Below are 25,267 nucleotides of genomic sequence, written 5' to 3' on the forward strand. Positions count from 1 at the left end.
TTATATTTTTACTATGTTTTGAATAGTTTAAACTTTTTGAAATACTTTTGAACTTCATCTTTCGGATAAGGTTTGACGGCAACGCACGTAGGTATACCCTCAGGCTGCTCGATCCACAATTTATGCTTCACATGATTTTCGTCCAGTTTGACTTTTAAATCCGCAATACTCTTCTCGTCTGGGGCTTCGAGTACCACTTTGTGCATATTATCAACGTCACTTAAATATTGTTTTGTACATTCGTCTTCGTAGAACAAGTGGACAACTGCGGTAACAGCGTGGCATGCCTGGGCTATCACAGCCCCTAAAGGCCACTTTAATTCTTTTATTAAATCCCCACGCACCACTACATACTGAACTAGAGAAGACGACATAACCGGTCCAAAAATAAACGTATGTTATATATCATTCACAAATATTATAATGTAACAAAATAAAGAATGCAATTAACCTATCTCCCAAAAATGCCTGAAGCGGTCAAAATAAATAAATACGTGCAGATTGTTCTCTGATCTCCTCTTTTCTTTTTCTCTTGGCCTGTGTCTTGATGGTTCGAGGTTAACGCATTGAGAACAAATGGCGCACAAAAAGATGACGCACACAATTTTACGAAAAATGATTGTTTTGTAGTAACAAGAAAAAATATATGTCGCTGGGACGATATTCGGGACCTTACCATTTTATTGACATGGACATCTAGCTCGTCAAATTCGCAGTGTTTTCATAAGTCATCCTATTGTGACATCTATTGTCGAATTCTGAATACAAAAACAGAAATTGCTCGCAGGTGTCGCTTAAAATTATCTGTCAAGCAATTTGACGGAGTTGCAGTTAGTTTACTTTCGATGGGCATGGTCGTACTTAAAATACTTAAAATTTAAGTAAATAACATTCCCATCTTCCTGAAAGATTTTTTTATTGACAAAAAATGATAATGAATTTGGGATTTTATAGCCTTTTGAAGTAATACATACTTTGGAGTGTAGTTGTAACGTTAATTACAAGTTTGGGAAACATTAATTGACGTGACGCCGCTGTCTCAAGCAGTTAACCTAGGGATTTTAACCAATAAAAAACAAAATAGCTCACTACGCAAGGAAACTAGACAGTCACACAGTTGTAAATATATAGCATATATTTGTTATGATATCATTAGTATATGGGATGGGTCGTAGTTTTCCTTAATGTTTTCCTCAATTAATTCTCGAAAACTATGAAACAAAACGATGGGTGAGTACCGCAATCCCATAGAAGCTTAATCAAACATGTCGTTATTTTGTTTGAATTTTTTTTAGTTGAAGTAATCGTGGAATACGACTACAGTGCCAAGCAGGAAGATGAGCTAACCCTAAAGAAGGGCGACGTAATCAAGAATGTCGTCAAAAAGTCGGGGGGCTGGTGGGAGGGCACCCTTAATGATAAAAAAGGGATGTTTCCTGATAACTTTGTCCGGGTGATGGATAACGATTCGGTGGTGTTGCGGAACAAGAAAGATCTCACTCGGATAAGACAGTGCAAAGTCGATTTCAGTTATGACCAGGAACATGAGGACGAGTTAACGTTAAAAGTGGGTGATGTAATAGATATTATCGGGGAGGCGGAAGATGGTGAGGTTGCTGAGCTAACAACGGCCAGAAAGTTGTCAATGCCGCTATTATTTGTTTAAGGTTGGTGGAGAGGCATTTTGAATGGAAAGGAGGGTGTGTTCCCTTCTAATTTTGTAACTGAACTTCCTCCGCTCGCTGTTAACAAACCGAGGCCTAGTTTAAGGGAAGACTTAAAAATTCCTAATGACACTCTCCCTTTGTTGCCGAGAAAGCCTGGTAAGTTGCTTTGTATTTGGTCCCCTGAAATCCATTTGATAGTATGTTGAGATTTTGGTGTTATACCATTTGAAGGATGGATTATTGATTAGATATTATTATATTAAACATTGATGATAAAACGTGACTGATTGCATATTGATAAGCTGTTGTTATTCTGAGAACGCGATAATGAATGTTGCTTCAGATTGCATTATTAATGTAACTTTTGAAGATAATACATGTTTTCAGTTTAGCAAGAAATAATTGTTAATTAAAATTTCGTATTTGATATCAGAATTTCCCTGATCTTTTTGACTTTGCCCGACAGCAAAACAACTCTGTGAAGTCAAGTATTCATACAAGGCGCAAAATGATGACGAGTTAACCTTAAAAGAAGGTGACATTGTAGTCTTGTTGAGCAAGGACGGTGAAGATCCTGGATGGTGGAAAGGGGAACTCAATGGCAAAGTGGGAGTCTTTCCCGATAATTTTGTTGTCCTCTTGCCTGGTTCTGATGACAAGAAACCCATAAATGTGGATCCCGCCGAAATTGGTGCAATTAAGCCTAGCTCAGTAGCTTCGCAACGTAAAAGTCTTGAAGTCAAAAGCGAAAAGCCTCTCGTGGAGAATAAAACACCTCCACTTCCGGGCAAGAAGCCTATCATATCGTTAAAAAAATCACCTAGCGCTAGCGGGGTCGGTTTGTTCTCTAAGATCAAAGATAAACTTATGACGGACGCCCCAGATGGTTCAGGCGGAAGTAAACCCAAGACTGAACCGGTCCCTACAAATAAGGACAGCGGTAGTGGAGATAATGTGTTCGATCAGGTTGAACGAAGGTCTTTGTTGTCCGATGTTAGGGCCAACAGGGCACGAGCTCCAGGTGAGTGAGTCATTTCTTTTGAGTAAGTAGTTCATATGTTCCGCGCTCTCCACATTTCAGCTCTGTTTCGTCAAGGCTGTCTTGCAAAAGTGACACCAAAAACCAAAACGTGTATTTCAAAAATAAAGAGTTTTTTGCTCTAAAAATTGTGGCAAAAATGTTAGTCCAAGCATTCCATTAATTTGGTAGTTCAAATAATTGTTTTTGTTGCAATTATGAAGTTTCTTTTGTTTTCATCTGAAGCATACTGAAATATTATTCCTAAATTTGAGTTCTAGTAGTTCTAATGTCCCCTCCAATAGAGTTATTAGGTAGATCTGAAATAATGTTTACAACTATTTACAATGAGGATAAAATTAAAAAATATATTATTTTTTATCCTCATTATGTCATCATTATATTTGGTTTATTGTCTTAAACAGCTAATGGTACCAAACTAATTTTTTTAGTGATAGTTTGGTAGTTCAGATAAGTATCAATTATTTTTGTAGCATCTTGGTAGATTTAACCTCGAATGTACCTTAAAATATTTGATCATATCCACTTCAAGCTACCAAGAGTTGCCTCGATAATAATTGTTTAAACAAACAAGTCTGCGGTTGTTTATTAATAAAGTGTGACATAATTTTGGGCCCAGCATTAGTCACCCGTTAATGATTCTCTCTTAGAGCGCGCAAGGTCAAAAAACTTTTGTTGTTGTTGTTGTTATATTAGACAGGTTTTCGGAATTTTAATTAAGAATGCAAGTATGCACCGCTTTTTTTTTTTTAAATAACATTTCAGACTTCAGAATTGATTAAATACAAAAAAAAAACTTGGCACACACTAACAGTCAAGCACTTTATAATGTGTTTTGATTCTTATACATTTCCTTTTCTTGCTATCCTTGTACATACAGGGTGTCCTATAAGTTATCAGTTACATAGCAACATGGTGAAACCATTAATGAATGTCTGCAAATGTTAAAATATTAATTATTGCTGATTAAAGTACTGCAATTTTTGAAAAATTGCAATGATTTCACAACGGATAAAAATATTGAACTCGTAATTAGTATGAACAGTGCGGTCCGTTTAAGATGCTTCTATACCTTATCTCAACAAGTACGACACTGAGGAAAAAAGTTAAATACAATTTTTTAATCCAAAGAAGAAGACCCACAATTTTGAAGTCACCTAAAATCATTGAATTATAGTCCTTAAATTTGATTTTCTCTAGCGGTAGTTGCAGATTTTCGTAGCATTCTTTCATTTGCACAGAATGAGCAACAGATACAGAAGCAAGTGTGCAAATGAACAACTTTAATGCTTGTCTTGGATGAGTCAATAAAAAAGCCTCAAGTCCTCAGTATTGCAGTCTGCACCAAGTCTTTTTGTTAGATTCGGGATGTGGATGCAATAAACAAACGAATAACCTTATTCAAAATGTCTCGCGCTTCCTGAAATATGTAAACCTGTCTCTTACCAAGTCATTAAGTTCTGATTGTGTTAATAACAGTGGCAATGTTTTGACTACATATTTGGGAATCTCAGAAACCGAATTTTAGTTTCGGAGATTCCCCGCTAATATTCTGCAAATTTATGCAAAATGTATGCCAATGGCGTAGCAATTTCAAAATAATACAAATCGGCCATTCTCAAAAAGACACGATCTCACAAAACCCTAAGGATTCAATTCAATTAAACTCTGTCGATGTCTCTTAATAGAGTTGACCAGTTACTTGAAGAATTTTGACATTTCAAGCAGATTTCTCTTGATTTCAAAATTTTATTCCTAAACTTTCCACCGTCTGAGTTCATTAATTTAGTGAGCTCTGTACTTTTTTTAAGTGAAATTTTCATGAACAATCGTCGGAGAATAATTATGTTTAGTGAATTTTTCACATATTTAGTAGCTTGCTTATTCCTAACGTTTAACAATTCCTTACATGAGAAAAATTATTTTACTTTGGAAAAGGAAGTCGGGGGTACCTTACCGTTTCTTGATCTTCTATTAGTTAGAAAAAGTAAAATAATTGAATTTCAGATTTTTAGAAAGGTCACATTTATTGACAATACAATTTTTCTTCAACTCTTCATATTTTCATAAATGTGCTTCTTTTAATTCTTTATTCTACAGTTTTTTAACATTCCACATTCAAAGGGAGCGTTTAATAAGGAATTGACGATGATAAACAAATTATTTTACAAATTTGCCTACAATTATCATATTATATAATAAAATCAAAACCTCCCACACGTAATTTCCATTGCCTGACCTATTTCGCCAATATTTCATTATATGTAGCTAAATTGTTCAAGAGCAGGAATAAATCTATAGCGTTAAAAAAAAACAATGCATTAAAACAATTTATAATAATAGATAAGGATTCAATAGATTATTTTTCTAGATCAGTAGTATATTCTTTGAACTGTGAGGATTGTAATGCAATTTTTATCAGAACACGAACATTTCAGTTTGGTGAAAAAATACAAGAGCACTGAAGTCACCGAGACCAAATCTGCTTTCACTACTCATCTTTTGTCCACGGGGCATAACTTTTCTCCGAATAAAAATGTCATTGTTTTATACGAGTGCCCAAAATTAAAAACTTATTTTCTGGAGAAATTAGAAATCACCAAAGCCATTTGCGTCGACATTTATTTTTAATATTTTTTTCGGTAACATCTTATACCTATTTTTAAAACAATAAATATTACATTTCGAAAATTGATTGAAAAATCTTGCTATTGAAAACAAAAAAAAATATTTTTTTATTAGTTAAGTACCTATAACTCTAAAAATACGAGAAATTCCAAATCACAAAATCTTTGTGGGTCTGTGTTATCTGAGATGCCAATGGAATGAATAATGACGCTAAATAAAGTTGCCACGTTTGGTCTGAATCTGTTAAAAAGTTTCCGGGTAATAAGAAAACCTTTTTTTTCCATAAACTTTGACACTCTGTATCTCATACACAAAGCAGTTTAAACGAAAAAAAAAACAGACCTATTCTGCACCGAGTCGTTTACACTTCAATTTAGGAAAAATACCTTGAGTCAGTTGGGTGTTATCTTATCAGAGCGCGTCTAAAAATTAACAGTTAAAATAGATAATTCCTATGTAATCCTCGCTCGTTCCGATGCTATCGCGTTAATGCGTCGTAAATATTTCCAATCCAGGGCGAAGGCTTCCCACTTCCATATACAAAGAGGACGACGAAGAAATCCCGGGCCTGCCCAACGGAAACGTGGACCATCACAACGCCGTTCCGGTTGGTAAAGCGGAAAGGACCGTCAAACCCGATTCCGGCGGCAAATCGGAGTCGATCAAAAGCGAGCCTTTGGACTCGTCGTCCTCGTCGGAGCTAGACGCCGCCGAAGCCAAACCCAAGCTGAGGGAATGGGAGAAACACAAAGCGCCCTGGCTGGAGGAGATGAAACTAAACCAGGCGAAGAGGACCTCGACGTCTCCCGGGCCTGAACCGAAGCACAAACTGTCCTCGGCCCCCGAACCCAAATCGGAACCGGAAGTGTCCAAATCCAGTCAGAGTTCGCCCGCCGAGAAGGAATTCCAGATCGTCGACATGTCCAAGTCGATGTCCGATATCAAGACTAGTCCGGTGGAAGTGTTGAAACCTTCGGTGAACCCCAAGACGTCTCCTGGCGAGCTGGAGAAGACGCCTAGTATGCGGTACAAGCCCTATATGCCCGCTCCGCCCGTTAGCAAACCCCCCGTCGGTAAGTTCTTGGCACATTGAGGTTAGTTTCTGATTTATAGATAGATAGGACAATACATACAATAGAACATCTATTCTGAGCATGGAACATTGATGTATGTCATCAAACAAACCAAACAAATATTGGGGTGTCAATGAAATTACTAGCTAAGCAATTCTTATTCCTCCAAAATATATAAAGGTCTCAATATATCAAAAAAAAAAAAAAATTTATGGGTTTGCCGTTAGATAGGACTCGAGCACGGAGAATGTATTTTGTAGCGTTGCAGATTATATGTGTGATGGACATTTTTCTTAGCTTTCAACACAGTGGCACACGGAATCCTACTGGAAAGACTGAATGGTATTGGTGTAAGAAGAGTGGCAAATGACCTATTTGGATCTCATTTGAGTGAGTGAACACAGAGCAGCAGCAGGTGGGATTTGGTGTGCCGCAGGGCACGGTGCTTCGTGCGCTGACATTTCCATTAGCCGAATAATGTCTGTAACTAATGAGAGGAATATGTTCTGCTTTGCTGAAAATACAGTCCAACTAGCAAAATGGAATTCTTAAAGGATTAATATGTCCTATAACAGTCAGATAGAGTTGTTTGATGGACTGTTTGTTTTTGTTACACCTTTTTATAGTGGGTTTTATAATATATCATATATCGGCATTATACAATTATGTCTTTTACAATGATATAATACTTCATAAGCAAGCTTATACAATATCAAAAATTAAATTTTGTGAGACCTGTATACCTAGTGTATAAGGGTTCTATAATATGGCATATAACTACTAGTGCAGCATGATAAAATAGTTTAATAATTGCTTTGTAGCATTGGATTGCGATGCAACCACTTACTTTTGGATATTATTATATCAAAATAAATACGTTCTAAGATCTGCGTTATAACGCTTTGAAGTGAACGTAACATAACATATTTGCACTAAGATATTTATATTTGTTAAATAGCAAATTTAATTTATGTAACAGCTATTATAATGAATTCTCAGTAGAAAAAAAAAAACAAAAGACGATGTGGCAATTTTTAAAAAGTGTGTAATGACAAATATCATTAAAGTTTTGCAAGTAATTCAGAGATTTTACATTCTAATTTGAATGGAAGTTTCAGCACATCATTAATTCAATCATACAAGACAAACCCGACAATAATAGTGTTGGTATGGATATCCAAAATCTCAGACTCATCGAATTTTATTTTTAGTTTTTTATTTTACGTGCGACAAAAATATAGAGGGTAGCCGATATCCTTCGCTTGCTATATAGGATCTAAAATATATGTATATGAGTTCTTTGAGATTTGATAATACTTCAGTCAGTACTTAGTCTTAATTGTAAAATGCCCAAATCTTATTCGTTTATTCGTTATACAACAGTTTTATCAAATATCGTTTTTATTTACAATGAAACAAAATAGTTATATTATAAATTATAAATAATAAATTTTTGTTTCGCATAAAGCCGCGATTTTGCATTTGTATTGGGAAGATATGAAAATAAATTGGAAAGTGTCTTCATTATTATTTAGAGATTTATATAGCGAAAGAATTCTCATAAGAATTATCAATCTATTGAAATCTTAAAAAGATAATTTTAACGAAAAAATATGTATATACATTTGTTTTATTTATTTCATTAATTTTACAATAATTTATATTTTGCGCGTTTTATACGTACACGGAAAAAAAAGTCTAATGGTGTCAGGTCAGGTCAGGTAGGTCTCACCGGCCACCTTGTTGAGCTATAACTTTATTCAGTGTTCGTCTAGGTTTTCATTTAGATGTCTAGATAATATCCTAGAACAATGCATATTCTATCAAGAGGTATATTGTCAGCAGAAGGCATAAGATTTTCTGAAATTATTTCCAGTTAAGTTTAATGGATCCGAAAAAAATTTGGTCCCATGAAGCAATCGTCTAAAACCGCAAGCCAAACATTTATTCTAAACCTGTCTTGGAAGGCTCCTTCTCTCATTAAATGTTAATTGTTCCTAGATCAATACCTTGAATCAATATCTTCTGTTAAACATGCCAACATTCGTAAAGTACTTTTCAAATTTTTAATAATGGATTATTTTTCAGTGTAACTGTTACAAAAGTTTAATCTCCAACGAAAGTCACCTTCATAGTATTTGATATTTAAAGGGTTTCGTAACTTATTCAAAAAGTATTAGTACTTATTTTGTCTACTTCGCTTACAATAAAATTTATCAATTCAATTCAATTTTTTTAATATTGTGAAATTCTTGATTTTAATTTTTTTAAATTATGCTCCAACTCAGTATTGCTGAGGCGGTATTTTAAATATTTAATTTGACTTTTAAATTTAAATCGCAAATATGTCAAAAATTAGTGGAAATACATAACAACGCTTTACTATAAAAAATATTCTAAATTGAACACAGAATACTAAAAATGGGATTTTCAGTGTACTTATAAAAGCGAAAGTTTTCTTTTTGCTCATTTTATAAATAACATTGTGGCAAATAAGACGAGATACGATATAATATTTTAACCAAAAAATTTAACAGATTGAGTATTGTTTATAGAAAATAAAGGGCCAAGAAGATTAATATAAATCAAAAAATTTAGATATTTAAAATTACCGCTACATCACTCTAAAGTAATTCCCATGAATTATTAATTAATTTGACATTTCTATGTTTATAGATTATATATAATGTAATGTATGAATGTGTGTGTTTTAATTATTTGTTTTTATTTTTGATCAAATACAAAATATACAAAAAAATACAAATAAAAAATGTTTACACGAGTAATTTTACAGTCGCACAGTTTTAAAATTTCAGTTGATATTTAATATTATAACCTAACTTACAGTTTGGGTTGTATAAACCAGCATAACGTAAAAGTAATTCTATTCAAAAACACAAAAAAGATCTTTATTAATTTAATAATAGAAAACGTAAAAAAAGAATGGTAACTTTTTTTTGGAGTACCTAAGATAATTTTAATTCTTTTCTTTTTAAAGCAATAGAGCTACAAGAATTTATCTTGTTACCTACCACTCAAAACGCTCTTTTTGTCTGCTAATAATACGAAAGTATAAAGTCATTGCAGTCTAATATCAAAAGAAATTTTGGAAATTCTAAACACTCAAATTTCTGAAGAAAAAAAACGTGAAAAATAGGTGGAAAGTGCAGAACCCTAACGCCAGAAATAAACGAATAAACAAACAATGTGTATGAAAATGTTGCTACAGAAGATTCGGTAATACGAAACACAGTAGAGGTTTTGACAAAAAAAAAGTCTCCCATCAAAGAAAGCGGTTAAAGTTTCCAGGCATGAAGAAATTATTGCTTTGATACGCGAACGAAATGAAATTCAGAAAAAGAAATAAAATCTTTGATATTAGTAAATTTGAATTGTTCTGTAACATATTTACCCTCTCTTCTCTCTCTCTTAATGGTTTTGCATCCAAGTTCCCATCCACTTGTAATTCAGTATCTCCGTCAGGCTCATTTTCTTCAACTTCCCGAGAATTTCCTCCATCTCGTGTTTGCCGGGCGTGACAGATAATATCGTTAATAGCTTGTTTATGCTAATTAAAAAAGACAGCTCGAAATGTAGACTTAGTTTTTGGAAAGCCTCAAGAGCCGCAGGCGTTTATCGCGATCTTGTTTCCAGCAAATTTGCCGGCCAGAGATCAGGTATCAAAGCCGGCCTCCATCCCACCCCAGCCGAAACTGTCACCAAAACCGTCATTCTACGAGAACGCGGTGCTCTCGAAGGCACCGGTTGCGACCGAGCCTTCCACGGAAGCTACGGTTAGCCTGAAGAACTTCAACGACGTTCTGGAGAGGCTGTCCAAGCTGGAGGCGATCGTCGAACGGCAGGCCCAGGCGATCGACGACTTGAAAAACCGACTGCAAGTGGAGAGCGACATGAGGGTACTGCTGCAGGAGAAGATGTCGCTGAACAATGTACAGGTTTGAGGACGGGTCGCTGTGTTTAAAGTTTTTTTTTTAATTTATATCTATCGAAGTATATTTTTTTATACGAGCTATTGGGGTATATCGATAACTTAAGGGAGAATTTTATCCTGTGTCGGTGTCAAATGAGTTTTTTTTTTTTTTAATATTTGCTGCTACTGTCAGGATCGTTCGGCCATCTAATTAGGTTACGATCGGCGTTCTTCTTGCTTAAAAAGCGAAGAAATTTGTGTGAATGATGCGCGAGAGTGTAAATAATTGTATATGGAGTTTTGTTTTTTTGCGGGGTTGCGAAAGGTAGCTAGAAAATATAAATGTTCTAAAAGGGTCTACAATATTCAAAAATCAAAAATATGAGTACAAGCCATAAACTCGAGGGGTTAACCACTGTGGTAAAAATTTCCACCCCATGTCGCAGAATGTCATATGATTTCGCAAGATTTCGCATGATGGTCGAGGTAAATAATTTTAATTAATTAATATAATTAACTAATTAACTATTACTTAATCATTTCTTATAATAGTTAATAATAAATTTTAACTAATAAATAATCAATTAATTAATTTAATTTCAATTTCACTACTACTAAGACTCACAAATTAAACTTCTGTGGTGGGAATAAGACTGAGGAAGAAGCTATACAGCTATTAATCGTTTTTATACGTTACGCACAAAATATACAGGCTCATTTTATCCCATTTCGGTGCGTTTTTGGATTTTTTTTTTAATTGTGCAATTTTTAATATGCGGGGTGTCCAAATAGCGTGTCAAAATAAACATCTGGTTTATTTGCTTTAGAGAAAAATAATACAAAAGTTATGGATGAGACTAAAAGAAATAATTTAAAATTGTTTTCAAATAATTCATAAAAAACCAGCCAAAATTATATTTTTTTGATTGTATTATACCATTAATATATACTATACTCCCTTTTATACTTAGTCACCCAATGTAGGGTTGACCAACAATTTTATAAATTGGTAATTTATCCTATACTGGCCTCGAAGTTAGTTGGAATCGTTTATACAGAGTCAAAATGGAAAATATTAATTTTCGTGGAAAAATCAAATGGAACATATACTTCCATTAATTACTCTTATTAATGCTGTTTCAAGTTTATTAAGCCTGTCCTATAGCTAAACGTAGTAATACTGGGAGTATCGACTAATGCCACAATGTACAGGGTTTTCCATTTAAAAAAATATGTTTGATTTCCTACATGTATGCTTGAAAATAATTTTAAATTGTTTCTTTTAGTCTCATCTATAACTTTTGTGTTGAACATTTTTCTCCTAAACAAATAATAAATGCGATATATTACTTTGACACACTATTTGGGCATCCTGTATAGTTTTAAAAATTGTATTATTTCCAAAATGGGAGAAAAAAAAAATCTAAATAATTTTAACTGTTTGTAACCTTCAACTCTATCAGAAGGACTGGGATAGGGTGTGTAAAAATTAGCTTCCATTGTCGTAAACAGATTCCATTGCGATTTTACAAAATAATTGGAAGCAATCGTTATGAAGACGTTTAGGTTCAAAAATCATTTCATTTAATGAAAATTCAAAAAACAAAAACAAAATTCAAAATCTCGTGGAGGTATTAAATACCACTATAATTTGTTTTCTATTTTAATGCTTTAGCCGAAGCCTTACCAATGCAGATAAATTACGAAAAATAGAATAAATTTTTTTAAATTTTTTTATGGATGAAATTTGTTAAAAAAATACACTATTTGTTTTATCATCTTCTAAAGTAAATTATGCAAATTAAAACACGTCTATAAATATTTTTCAAAGTTTGTAAATATGTACCGGGTGGCGAAAGTTCTTTGGATTCACTTTACAAGATTTTTGCATTTTCATGGACAACTAACCACTTTCTTATTTTAAATGAAACACTCTATATATAGGCACTTTATATAGGCGATTTAATATACTAGTCTTAAATTTCATTATTTCTGAGAAATTTTCAATTTTATATCGAAAGTGATGTTTACATTCCTTGGCGAAGTGTTTTGGGTTGCTGTCATGTTAAAAAGTGAACCACAAACTAATATTTGTCGATAAACGTACCTATCTATTTTTCCCTCAATCTAATGAATACACCAACTCCATGTTTATCTGGTGAACAAACGTATGTAGGATCAATCCTTTCATTATCTGGGCGACATATCCATCTTGCACCATTACTTCTAAATATACGAAAAAGCGAAACCTTTGAAGAAGAAGTTTTTTTCGTGGCTTTTCGTGTTTACAAACTTGCTTCAACCAAACTCTGCCCTTGGTGATACTTCTACTTAAAGATGTCGAACCTTGTGTTGCAGAAGGTTGTAAGTCATTTTTAAAAATCCTTTTTATGTATTCAATTGCTTCGTAGTTTTTCGGTGTTTACATTATATCGCAACAGAGCAAAATTTACCTCAATTATTACCGAACAAATGTTAAACTTAAAAAATTTCTTTAACTTTGTCCCGGGATGTTTGCCGAAAATAAAAACATCACAATAAAATGAGATAATTGTCATAGTTAAATCAAAAAAATATAAATGGTTGCTTTACTTTTGTTCCATACTTTATAATAGATGCCAATTTTTTTAAATGAAATAAAATTCTTTATTTGAATTTTAATGAGCACTTAAAGCGTACTTATTGTTCTATTTACCTGTGGTAATATTAAAAAAACTAACGTCATCGACGACCTCGACGCGTACGCGCGTCATATGTGAGCCTAATTTGTTCATTTATTCAAAGGTGACGTCACCCGCCGTCCAATGTCATTTTAGATTTTGTGAACTGGGATTTGTTGAGTTTTTCCAGTGTTTCGCGCAGTGGTTAACACCTCCCATAAACCTTTGACAGTTCACTTATACACACAGTCTAGTCAGCAAAAAAAAAAGATGGTATCGTTTGGGTACTCGCAACTTTTTAATTTTTTCACGTGCCACCTAGTATCGGGTGTTCATTTTCGATATAGCTTTTTTTAGCTTGCGGTGTTTTTCTATTTTTATATCGCTCTGTGGTGTTTTTGTAGCGGCGGCCTCTCCGTTTTTTATTTGTAATGAAAATCTGCAGTAGTTCAAATGGCCTGTCGCTATAAAATCCGCACCGGCAGCGTTTAAGCGCCGGAAATTTGCGCTTAAATCTGTAAGTATTAAGTAAAAGAGTATTAAAATCTGGGTGATAGGTATTTCGTGCTTTTACTGTAAAATATAATTTTTAAAACGTACCATTTCGCATTTTAACGAACTTTTTTGGTTCTATTTTTACATACTTTCCGTAACAACGCCTAACATTCCATTTTTATCCTTATATTATATTACCTATTGTTGTAAATAAAACGTAAGTTTTGCGGAAAGAAAAAATTGTAAGTACTTAGAGTTTATTGTTGCTATATAATAATGAATACTGTATGAAATTAAGAGAAACAATAAAAATTTAAAAATTGTGTTAATTATTATTATAAGAGGACGCTCTCATAAACGGACGCGGTCACTAGATTATACCTCAATGTGATTAAAAATGTTCCATAGCCCCATTTGAAGAAAGTAGTCCCAAAAACTCAGAAGAAGAAAAGTAAAATTAGAAAAGCTCTAAATCATATTTCTGTTAGAGAACTTTGCTAGGGATGATTTCACTTCATTCGGCACTTAAATCTAGAGAGTTATTATGAGAATTATCTCCTCCAACGCAATATGGCAAAGTTTCGTCAGACAAACATTTTAGATTTTTTTAAAAACCTAGTGACTAAATAATGTTTTACAAATTTCCTTACTACTATTTGTACTTAGAGTCATATTAACATTTGGATAAAGTAATTACTTTAAAAATACCCTATTAACTTTTGTTTGCGCTATATGTATGTATGTACATATTTATATTTATTATAAGTCCTTAGTACTCTCCTTTAAATGGACACTTCCCATAAGCGGAAAAAATTAGTGGAACCGTGGGCGTCCGTTTGTGGAAGCTTTCACTCACCATAAAAAAGTTCTTGCAGTGTATCTCGATCTTTCCAGGGACTTTGACATATAGTTAAATAATAATTAATAATTAAAAATAAAATAAACCGATGTTGGAAATTTTGCCGGAAGTTATCTTTCGGAAAGAATACAAAAATTAATAACACATGGTTAAAAAAAACTATTTCCTATGGTGTTTCCCAAGGGATCCGTTTTAGGGTCAATATTATTCATTCCTTACGTAAATATTTTGTACCATGTAAACACGTCAGAGACCATTCTTGATTTTGCGGACGACCAAGTTTTCCCATACGAATATGATTCTTGGGATAATCTTAAAATCAAAGTGGAAAATCACTTATCAGTTAACTGGTTGTGAAATGTCACTTACGGTGAATGAAGACAAAAGCAGTTTTTATACCATTTTTGTGCAATAAATGGTGCATATACAAACATTTAACAATGAGCACCATTCAATAAAGTCGACAGAAAAAATAAAATTCTTGGGAATAACATTTGATACTCAATTAAAGTGGAATAAACATTTCGAACACCAGTAACCATCTAAGGTCACTGATTTACAAACTCAATTATTTTATAAACATTATATAAACCAAATGTATTATGCACTGTATTATGCATTAGTGCAGTTACGTTTACAATATGATATTTTGAGATGGGGAGGAGTACTGGATATTCATCTTAAAAAACATGGACATTATGCAAAAATATTTCCTAAAAATAGTTTTCCAAAAAACTAGAAATTACTCTTCTGTACAACTGTTTAGTGAGTCGTTTACGTTTTTTACGGTAAGGCAAGTATTATTTTTTATTTTTTAAAACAACGGTATTAAATATTTTCAAAAACTGATTCTTATAATACAAGAAATAGAGAAAATGGAAATGTAATAACAAATAAGTGTAAAAAACAAATAGGCCAAAGATTTTACACATTTTTGCAGGCCTATCTTTATAATTTTCTAAATGAGCTTCATAATTTTAATATCATTAAAATTTTTTAAAAAACAACTTAAATATGAGAAAAATGTATATACAAAAATAAATATATAAATAAATAAAACAGGAGAATGTTGAAAATAAAAAGACTAAGAACTACACGTACGATGTGCTTGTTTTCAATATCAAATTGCAGTAACATTTGTGTTTATAATTTGTTTGTAATGTAGGTTACACTTTTTATTTCTTATAAATTATGTAGCAATCCCTTTAAACATTTGTAAACGTCACTTTATGCAATATATGGCAGGGCAAATTTTAGGGAGAATTTTCATTTGTTCATTTTGTGGATGTTCAAAGTGTCCTGTATCACTTTTAAGTTAACGTTGTCGTTGTCTACAGAATAAGCATATTATTATTATAAAGCTCGTTGGCATTACTGCAGCCACAAAAGAAATCACTCGGCCCAAAGTTTTTGCTGGTAAAACTGTGTGCATCTAAATAACTTCATATTTTACGTCAGGACTAGTGCTAGAATGTCATTCTACCCTCGATGACACGACAGTCGACAATGTGGTCATCCTTAAATGGATTATAAGACTGTCTGGCCGGGAGGAGGACCGAAACCTTCCGTCGGTCTGGCGACGTCAGTCATCAAAGGACTGAGAAAGAAAAACTGCCGGAGACAGGTTCTAAAACTATCTTGGCTAGCTAGGAAGCTATCGAGCTATCACAACGAAACAGCAGCTAAACAATGTCAGGAAAAATACGCATGGTCATGGGTAGAAACTGATTAGTAAAGATCCTTATTAGTTGGATTATAGGACATGCGTATTCTAGAAGAGATCATGCCGCCGACCTCATCAGGTCAGGAGGAGAACCGAAACCTGCTGGTCTGGCGACGTTAGTCATCAAAGGGTTAGAAAAATAAGAAGTGCCGATTGCGCAGATTGCTAAAACACATGTTTCTCTTGTTGTGTTTAAGGCCTTTAGAAACTCCATTAAGCATAACATCGGCATAGCTAATTCTAATTATTCTATATTCAGTGAAGGACTCTTTGCTTTGTTGAGTTCTTTGCCGAGTTCTTCTCGAGCGTATATCCTCCCCCCTCTGCTAGGAATACAATTATTCACCATAGCAACTCTTAAATTTACTGCCATCAATGGTGTCCTTCAGGCTAGCCATCTAGCGCCACTTTTTTTCCTAACTTTTATGAATGATGTATTCTTTACTATTTACAAATCTTCTGGATTCCTCCTGCGTCGGTTATGGATAGATAGAGGTTGTACAGCACGGGGGCCCCTTCGCGCAGTTTTCAAGTTTGAGGTTATATCTGATTCTTGCTCTGGAACCGGCACTACATTACTACTTAGTGGTAATTTTAAAAGGCCGCGTTATCTGTCGGCGGTAAGAGAGGAGCAAGAAAACTGCCACCAGAGTAAAAAACATTTAATACAATTGTATTATAAGAAAATATATGCATCGGTTTTATTACAACGGCAGATTACGCGCTAAAAACAATTCTCGTAAAACTAGAAAACCATCTTCTTTAAATATTAATATACTCAACAGTAACATCGACTTGAACAAGCATTTGTCGCGCGCGACGGTACGGTATAAAAAATTTGACACACTGAAGGGGATTCCCAAGTCTGAGTACGAGTTTGGGCCACTTAAGGCCCGCGGTTAGATACACAAATGGAGCTGTCCGTGGCACCCGTATTACGACGCGCGGGTGTCGAGGCTCGGCCGCAGGGCTAAACAGCCCTCCACCCAAAAGTTTGGTCTTTCCAGCATACTCTTCCAGAGGCTCAGCTCTTTGCCGGTAGCGTCCATCCACTCCACGGACTTGCCGTAGTGTTTGCCTGTAAGAAACGGCGTATCAAAGGACCGATAATTTTTAAATTTATTTACAAATCTTCTGGATTCCTTTTTAGAACTTAGAGCTGAACCGAAACTAATTTGCAGTCTGCTCTGTACAGATTGTTTCACAAGAAAGTGATACGACTCTAATGCACTTTTTCCAAAGTTTTGAGTAGTGTATTATAGGCCGCCATGTTATCATGGAAACTTCATTATTTTCATATTTCTAGTACTGTCACTGTCAAATAAAACAAAATTGTCAGCGTTGTCACAAATACCTTAGAAAATGACAATGGAAATATATGGCGGATAATGGTGAAACAGTTTTATCGAAGAAATTTTATGCCTCAAAGTATACATGAAGTATGGCAAGAGTTCTCGCTTGAAGAAGATTTAATAATTCCTTTCATGACCATGAGCCTAATACTTCAAGCTGTGATGTGAATGGAGATTGTACAATATATTAAATTCCTTCAATGTGTTTCTTTTTTGTCCTGTTTGCCCCTGTCTCTGCCGATCAACCATCTTCTAAATTTGTTACATTTCTTCAATTTATCTAAACCTAATTATTTTAAATTTGTTTATTTAAAAGTTAAAAATTATTTGTTGAATATTGCTATTTAGTTTAGACGTTTTTTAATGACAAAACTTACGAGAACAACAACGATAAACAATAAAACTGAACAAAGTTGCATGCTCTAATAGCTATATAGGTAACTATAGTATACATTTTTGCTAAGAGGATTTCTCGTATCTCGTGTTAAAAGTAATTGCCAAGGCTAATTAACGCAAAAGCTTTTAGTAACAAAAATAGATTCAATAATATATTTTTTCTACTCCCGTCTGTAAAATACCTAATTACCCACCGATCTAGCGTGCGGTAAGCGTCACTTTACCACGTCAGTTTCGTTTCCCATGAATCCCAGCCACTTCGGACATTTCCGGGATTTTGCCGCACGGATTTGACGTTTGTCAATTCTGACGTTCATGCCAGTGAATGCATTCGCGTTGTTTTGCGAAAATGTACCCAAAAACTAATGGTCGTAGAAAAAGTATAGTAAGCAACACGTTCGGTAAACCTTTTAAGTCACTCGTTTATTTGACACGAGCGGAGCGGAGTCAAATGTCGTTTGCCGCACTTGTTGCATAATATACTATTTGAAGTTATTCATTGAAATAATACATTTTCAGATTGTTTATTATCTATTTCAGAAAAAAAAAACTTCTTTATTCAAGAAATATCAACAAATGCATTAATACAAAAGGAATTCAGTTCTACTATATGAAATATTATACCTTAGGACAGTATTAATAGAAAACTATACATTTTTTAGATTTAGTTATACAAATCGACTTTTAGTCAGCAAATAGCCCTCGATGTTCTTTGACAACTTGCAGCAAGTAATGACACTGTTTTTCAGATTATATTCAGAGACCAACGCTACTCCACGCTCTGCTGCGTCATTTACAGCTTTCATTGAACAAATTCAATGATTTTTGAGAAACGAAGTCAGTCAAATCATTTTGAATAATTGAATTGAAGTTCTTTATACGTCTCGACTACCTTCTTTTTTATATGGAGTGGAACAGTATCATGAAACAGTGATAAATTATCAATAAAATTGCAAAACTTATGGGGATAATCTTCTCAATTAATATCAACAGTTCATACGCGGTAAGTACTTTCTAGAGGTAACTAGCAACTAGTTTTTGTGTGTCAGATCCAAAAAAATATAGTTTTTTTTATTTATCCTAGTCTTAATCTTCCAGACATCCAAAACAAGTTTCATATCCCTCCTTTAGCCCCCCTTAAATAATATATAAGCAGGTACAGAGTAGAATATGAACCAGTTTTAGTTAAGCTCTGAAGGAGCCAATAAAATGATTGGCGAAACGTCAGCAGAAGTTTTGTTAGTATTGCAGCGGCACTGTTCTAATACTAATTTAAACATACATCTATATTGTCACCACTAATATCCGTCATTTTTTTTTAAATGATATGAAAATATCGAAAAATATCATTGCAAAAAGTATTTTTTTTCAGTTTTCTACAAATGTGTCAATTTTCATAAAAAAACTTGTTTCTCGTCAGGTTTTTCCATTCTAATTTTTTTTGCTACATTGTAATTTAAAGAATTAGTAATAGTTTAATAAAGCATTTCCCATTAACGAAACTTTAGCTAAATCGATTCAGCAGGATGCAGGAGGAGTCCATTACAGTAATTTGAAGTAGTTTCTTTACAAAAAATTGTTGATTGTTTTCCCAAATTACCTGTTCCGAGGGAAAATCTCACCCCGCCGAGGAACTCGTTGCTGGCCAGGCGGTCGTGGTCCCACACCGTCAGCTCGAGACACCTCTCTGCCAATTCCTGCAGGGTTACGTCGTCGTAGACGAATGTGTGATTCCATACGGGGTTGATGGTCCTTTTCGCCACGGGCGTCTTTTGTTTGGAGCTCCTACCCTTGTCGGGCAAAAGGTAACTGGAATGGATTTGGTTAGAACGTGGTCTCATCTCTGAGCGAATGGTTGTTTTACCTTTTACAAAATGGATCTGAGGTGCCGTTAGCCTTAATGGCCGTCAGCCCTTTGGCTTCCTTGACGAGCACGTGCAACGCTCCTCTGGACCTTTTGCCTTTCTTCGGGGCGGTCATGTCCGGTGGTACGAATTTGAGACACACTATGACGTCACCCTTGAAGGACAGCATGTCGTCGAACGGTTCCGTCTGTAAACAGATACGGTTTGAATGGAGCTGGTCCACCATATACCTAAGACTTAGCAGCTGTAATGGTCATTGTATTTTTTGTAGATTTGAGAGAGACATTCGACGTCGCCAGTATTCCTGTACTATAGATCATATCATAGCTATTTCATGTATATCTTGTTGCAAGGCAAAGAAAGAATTAATGAATTAAAGAGTAACATCTTAAGCACCGAATCTGGACTTTCACAGGGGTGCGTGTTTGGACTACCGTTGAACTCTCCTTTTGTTCTAAATCATTTAAATTTTCTGTCCCATTATTCCTCATTTGCTCGTGATACCGTGATGGTATATGCTGGGGCAACTGAAAAATCCTCTCTCAGGAAGTTACGGCTGATGTTGAGACCTCTCGTCTTAAATGCCACAAAATGGACAAAAATAAAGGCAAATAAAATTTAAACTGTTTAGTAAAACGATTTTGTTTAGTAGTGGACACGAACGTGTAAATCGTATTTCAGGGAAAGCAACACCTCTGATACTTATATATTATAAAATATATTATTATAAATTATACCACTTTATATGGCTTTTTCGCTAGCTGTCAAAATATCAATTGTACAAAATAATATAAAATCAAATTCTAAAGTTTTTTTACAATTATCATTAACTTACTCATTAGACACTCGAGTTATACTTGCGTTATACCACACGATAGCAGAAAATGATACATTAAATTTTGTATATACCGGATTCGTAAAAAGTACAAGAAGGCTTAAATATTTCCAAAACAGCTAAACCTGGAACGATAAAATTCAATAACCGATCAATTCAATTACCGCTTTTACGTAACACGTCATAATTTTGGGATCTTAAATGGAATGCCCTATTAATTTTTGTTGCAATGAATTGTGCATGTCGAATTTAGTACGGTCTCATAATTACAAGCACTGCTTTTTCAGTGAAAAGTTCTCGAACTCTTAAATAACTCCAAAATTGCCAAAGCTGAAATAATAAAATTTAAGTTTTGAACAAATTCAAGTTTTGAACATGCAGAATTCAAACAACAATGTGTTTATATTTTGCGATGATGTTTATAATTCTGATAACCTTTCATTCATACACTTATAAATTCATTACAATAAAAATAAATAGGACAATTTTTTAAAGAAACTCCCACAAGCTACTAGTACCATTTGGAAATCTGGATTCCTTCTGCGTGGGTTGCTCTGAAGAAGTCGACAGAATGATTGGCGAAACGTCAGCAAGTTTGAGTTATAAACAATGAACGCAGGAAGGATCCAGAACATTTGTAAATAATAAATATGGCATTCCATGTAAAATAACAAAATAATGACGTGCCACGTAAAAGCGGTAAATCTGACAACACTGCTGTTTGAATGTGTTTAATTAATTTACTAACAACGGGCATACCACTCGGTTGCAACCAAAATGCGACACAAAATCAGAAAAACTTGATTTTTTTTAAGTTTTCCCAACCTAACTTTTTTTGTTACATTCTAATTTAAAGAAATAGGAATCAAACTACTTGGATAGTCTAGACGGAATAGTTTAATAAAGTATTTTGCTTTAAATTTATCTTAGACACTGGCATCGAAATTGTCGAAGTGGAACAAATTCAATGAGGTAACTGATTTACAATAAAAAAATTAATTAAGTCACCTCTTTAAATTATAATAAAATTAACTAAACTATATTGGGTTTCAAAATGTTATATCCATATTAATGGTGCTTTCGTACGCAGGTGCGTCACGAATGTTCATTTTGCCTTGTTCAATTCATAACCTCAAAATCGATTGTGTACAACTGAAAAAGAATTATGGAATTATTTTCTATTTGCTGTAAAAGAGGTCGAAAATTTTTAATTAACTCACTTTACTTTTAATGCTAATCCGCGGTAATTTTGCATCAACATTGCCGATTTGATTAGATGTATTTGAAGAAATTTTTTGAAATCGAGTGTTTAAGATAAATTGATAGTTGATATTTTTTGTCCGGTCTCTCCAATGTATTCTTTGCCGCATATGCATGGACTACTGTAAAATCCTGGTATCTCAAACGAAATTTTGTCTTTGATGGATCGAAGATGTTGAGAGATTTTTGGACAAGTGGTAAATTTGGTTATAACGTTATATTTTTTAAGAACTTTTGATATGTGATGTTTTGAATTTAAAGAAGGTCAAGAGTGTCAAGTGTCGGGTTGCTTTCGGATTCATTGTTTTTGGAAGATTGTGGTGAACTGTATTTTGTAATGGAGCGCTTCATATCTCTAATGTCAAAATTATCAGAGAGAATAGCAGATGTAAGGTGTTTTTAAGTCTGGGTTCAGTGACTCAGATTGAGATAGTTTTACGGCTCTGGAAACAAGAGAGTTGATATTCGATGATTTTTGGGCCGGATGATGATGTGACCATGCACTAAGAGGGTGACTAAGATTCATAAACCAGAAACTACCAGTTCAACGTATTGTCAACACCATTGCCAGGCGAATCGTGTGTTATTGTAAATACTGAAAGCAGTGTTAAATAACGCTTCATCTGAATATGTTTGCTCTGAAAATCCTTCACTAGATGATAATGAACTATTATCAAAAATTTAGATAGCGTTAAATGAAGAAATAGTCAGTTACCAAAGAAAAGAATGTGTAGTGGGACAAAACATAACTGCAGAAAAAAAAATGATAAAAATATCTTAGGAAACCATTTTAAGTATGTAAAATAATGTTTACCAAATAAGTACCGCACATGGACTGTTAAACTGGTGGTTTCCGAGAGATAAAATAATTAATTGCCAAAGTAATGAAGTAATTAATATTCTAGAGGACAAAGTAATTTCCCCCACGGAAGCATTAAGATTATTTTCAAAATTCGAAGAACAGAAGCTTATTATAACACAAATTATAATTTTCGTAGATAGTTTTTCATTACGCCTAGTCACTTTCAAAATATGTTTTCAATGTAAGAAAGGACAGCGAGTTGCAAGTGCTTGCTTACGGACTCATTGTGTTCGGAAGGTTGTGATGAAGTGTATTTTGTGATGGAACGCTTAATATCTTTAATGTGGATATTATTAGAGAGAAGAGCAGATGTAAGATGTGTTTTAATTTTGGGTTTAGTGACACGGGTTGAAATAGTTTAACGGCTGTGGAAAAAAAAAGTTGATATACAGTAAGGTATTGGTCTGTGTGCGTATTTTTTCTGTACACAGAATGACCCAAAATGACTTTAAAAACGTAACCATAATAATCGACTGAGGAATTTGAATATCAATATGTCTCACCCTCTCTTGAAGATTGTACCACCTGGGCGTCGGATCATCGAAAACTTTGTTCTCCAAAGTCATCATGACTTCGCCGAGAAAATCGTTACGGCCGAACATGTCCGAATGCCAAACGGTCAACCACAGGGTCCTTATCTCCAGTTCGTTTAGGGACATGTGGAATTTGAGGCACTCGTCGAACACCGGGTTGAGGGTGTGCTTTTTCACTTTCGTCTTCCTCTTGCCGCCCTTCGATTTGTCGGGCAAAAGGTACACCTGAAGCAATGGAAAACCCTTTTTTAACAACCCAACCAAAGTCCTTCGCCAACCACTCACCTTCACGTATGGGTCGGACCTGTTTCGTTTGATGTCGACCGGTGCCAGGTCCTTGCATTGCTTTATTTGTATCTCCAGGGCTCCGGCTTTGTAGTTGTATTGCAGACCAAACTCCACTTGACCTCGTACGGTTACCGCACCGTAGCGGCCCTCTCCAGCTCCAGAGTACACGCTCGCCATCGAGTCCGATCGCAGCTAAAAGAATAAAAAATCAGTGGTGGTGGTGGTACACTATCTCTAAAATCAGTTTCGTTCCAGGTAATAGTAAGACGTGGTCTCCTGTAAGCCTTTTAAAACTGAGTAACTCGCGGAAACTCTTCGAACTTGCTTGATTTTTACCACACAAAGGGCTATTGTGCTTTTGAAAAGTGTCTGTCGCCTATTTGCATAAAATGTAGCGATGATCGCTAAGAAGATTTACTGCCCTTAGAAAATGTTCAGTACAACCAGTACAAATGGCATAGAGGTACCTACTACTTCTACCTTCGAAGAAGAATAGGGTCGTTTTCAGTGACAAGACACTTTTTTGTTCGTGGGACGTAACAAAGGCACCCGAATATATGGAAAAAGGCACCAACTTCCATTTTGCATGGAGCGTTAGACCGCACTTACTAGGAGCAGTATGGTTTGCATTGCCATAACAGTAGAAACAGGTCATCTCTAGTTTTTTTTGGTTAGTTTACTACAGGCAACTGCAAGATCTAATTTTTCAACAAGACAATTCCAGGTTACACTACTAGAAATTTTCCAATACGAGCCAATAACCCGAAGAGTCAGGATTTAGCCAGGACTTAGTTGTGAGGGTGCGCTTGCTGATGTAATGGGTGACCTGTAATAGGAAAACTTCCATAGTTTTGCTGCTAGATTTTAGTACGGTGTTGGATATTGTCAATCGTCGTGAACTTTTAGTCCCTATATTAAAATTTATTGAATGATAGTGCTCAAAGCCTGCTAAAATCATTCTGGTCTGATCGAACTCAGCAAGTGTCATCGTCTATATCATCTATATGCGGTCGACACCAATTTTGTAAAGGTTTCTCGATGATAGTAGCAATTAACAAATTAATGAATGTATTAATTCATAATTGTTCCAACTATCACAAAAGTAATCCTGCAAAGTCGTATGATGTAATTTTTGGAAATGATATTCAGGACGAAACGGTAATAAAAGTTGATGGACTTTTATTTAATTGTGTTCGAAGTGTTTTCGGAGCGCGAGCATTGAAGATGCCAAGTGAGATTTTGGCGAAACGTCTGCTGGATTCCAGTCGGATGCAGGATTTGCAGGATTCCAGTCGGATGCAGGATTCCAGTCGGAGTTCAACGAGCGAACGGATGATATCCCGGAATATAGTGTCATCATATATATATATATATATATATATATATATATATATATATATATATATATATATATATATATATATATATATATATATATATATATATATATATATATATATATATATATATATATATATATATATATATATATATATATATATATATATATATATATATATATATATATATATATATATATATATATATATATATATATATATATATATATTATATATTACCAAATCTATTTTAATTTGGGTGCCTCAATTTCTAAATCAGAAAAATAATCAGGAGGAATAATGATACCTTACCAAGGGTAGAAATAACCAAGAAACAAAGAAGCTAGAAGTACCAAAGAAGAGATGTTTTGTTACGAACATTAGAACATATCATCTTGCAATAAATTGACTCCCCATTGAATATGGTAAAATCATTTATTTTATATTTAGTAATTGCAAAA

The 25,267-nt window shown here is 34.2% G+C and overlaps 3 protein-coding genes across 5 annotated transcripts in view; 1 reads left to right on the plus strand and 2 right to left on the minus strand.

Annotated features, from left to right (window-relative positions):
- Window positions 1–11: 11 nt before the first annotated feature.
- LOC132701808 (putative peptidyl-tRNA hydrolase PTRHD1) lies at window positions 12–733 on the minus strand. Its single transcript, XM_060670018.1, has one exon. It carries the CDS (start codon window positions 372–374, stop codon window positions 12–14), a length of 363 nt encoding a protein of 120 aa, XP_060526001.1. The 5' UTR covers window positions 375–733.
- A 344-nt stretch (window positions 734–1,077) lies between these two features.
- On the plus strand, window positions 1,078–13,835 carry LOC132702148 (SH3 domain-containing kinase-binding protein 1-like). Its single transcript, XM_060670608.1, has 6 exons — window positions 1,078–1,230; window positions 1,296–1,607; window positions 1,668–1,823; window positions 2,134–2,688; window positions 5,850–6,407; window positions 10,062–13,835. Exons 1-6 carry the CDS (start codon window positions 1,227–1,229, stop codon window positions 10,367–10,369), a joined length of 1,893 nt encoding a protein of 630 aa, XP_060526591.1. The 5' UTR covers window positions 1,078–1,226; the 3' UTR covers window positions 10,370–13,835.
- A 2,893-nt stretch (window positions 13,836–16,728) lies between these two features.
- Window positions 16,729–25,267, minus strand: part of LOC132702588 (uncharacterized) — a 219,228-nt gene continuing 210,689 nt past the window's right edge. For all 3 annotated transcript variants that reach the window (XM_060671334.1, XM_060671332.1, XM_060671335.1), the window contains 5 exons: window positions 23,464–23,658; window positions 23,149–23,403; window positions 19,688–19,875; window positions 19,424–19,632; window positions 16,729–17,153 (listed from right to left, as the gene is read on the minus strand). In XM_060671334.1, coding sequence (XP_060527317.1) covers window positions 17,011–17,153; window positions 19,424–19,632; window positions 19,688–19,875; window positions 23,149–23,403; window positions 23,464–23,658 — 990 coding nt within the window. In that variant the 3' untranslated portion in view covers window positions 16,729–17,010. The remainder of the gene's footprint in view (window positions 17,154–19,423; window positions 19,633–19,687; window positions 19,876–23,148; window positions 23,404–23,463; window positions 23,659–25,267) is intronic.

The sequence above is a fragment of the Cylas formicarius genome, unplaced genomic scaffold, assembly GCF_029955315.1.
Source record: "Cylas formicarius isolate icCylForm1 unplaced genomic scaffold, icCylForm1.1 PGA_scaffold_5__7_contigs__length_24384050, whole genome shotgun sequence".
NCBI lineage: Eukaryota > Metazoa > Arthropoda > Insecta > Coleoptera > Brentidae > Cylas > Cylas formicarius.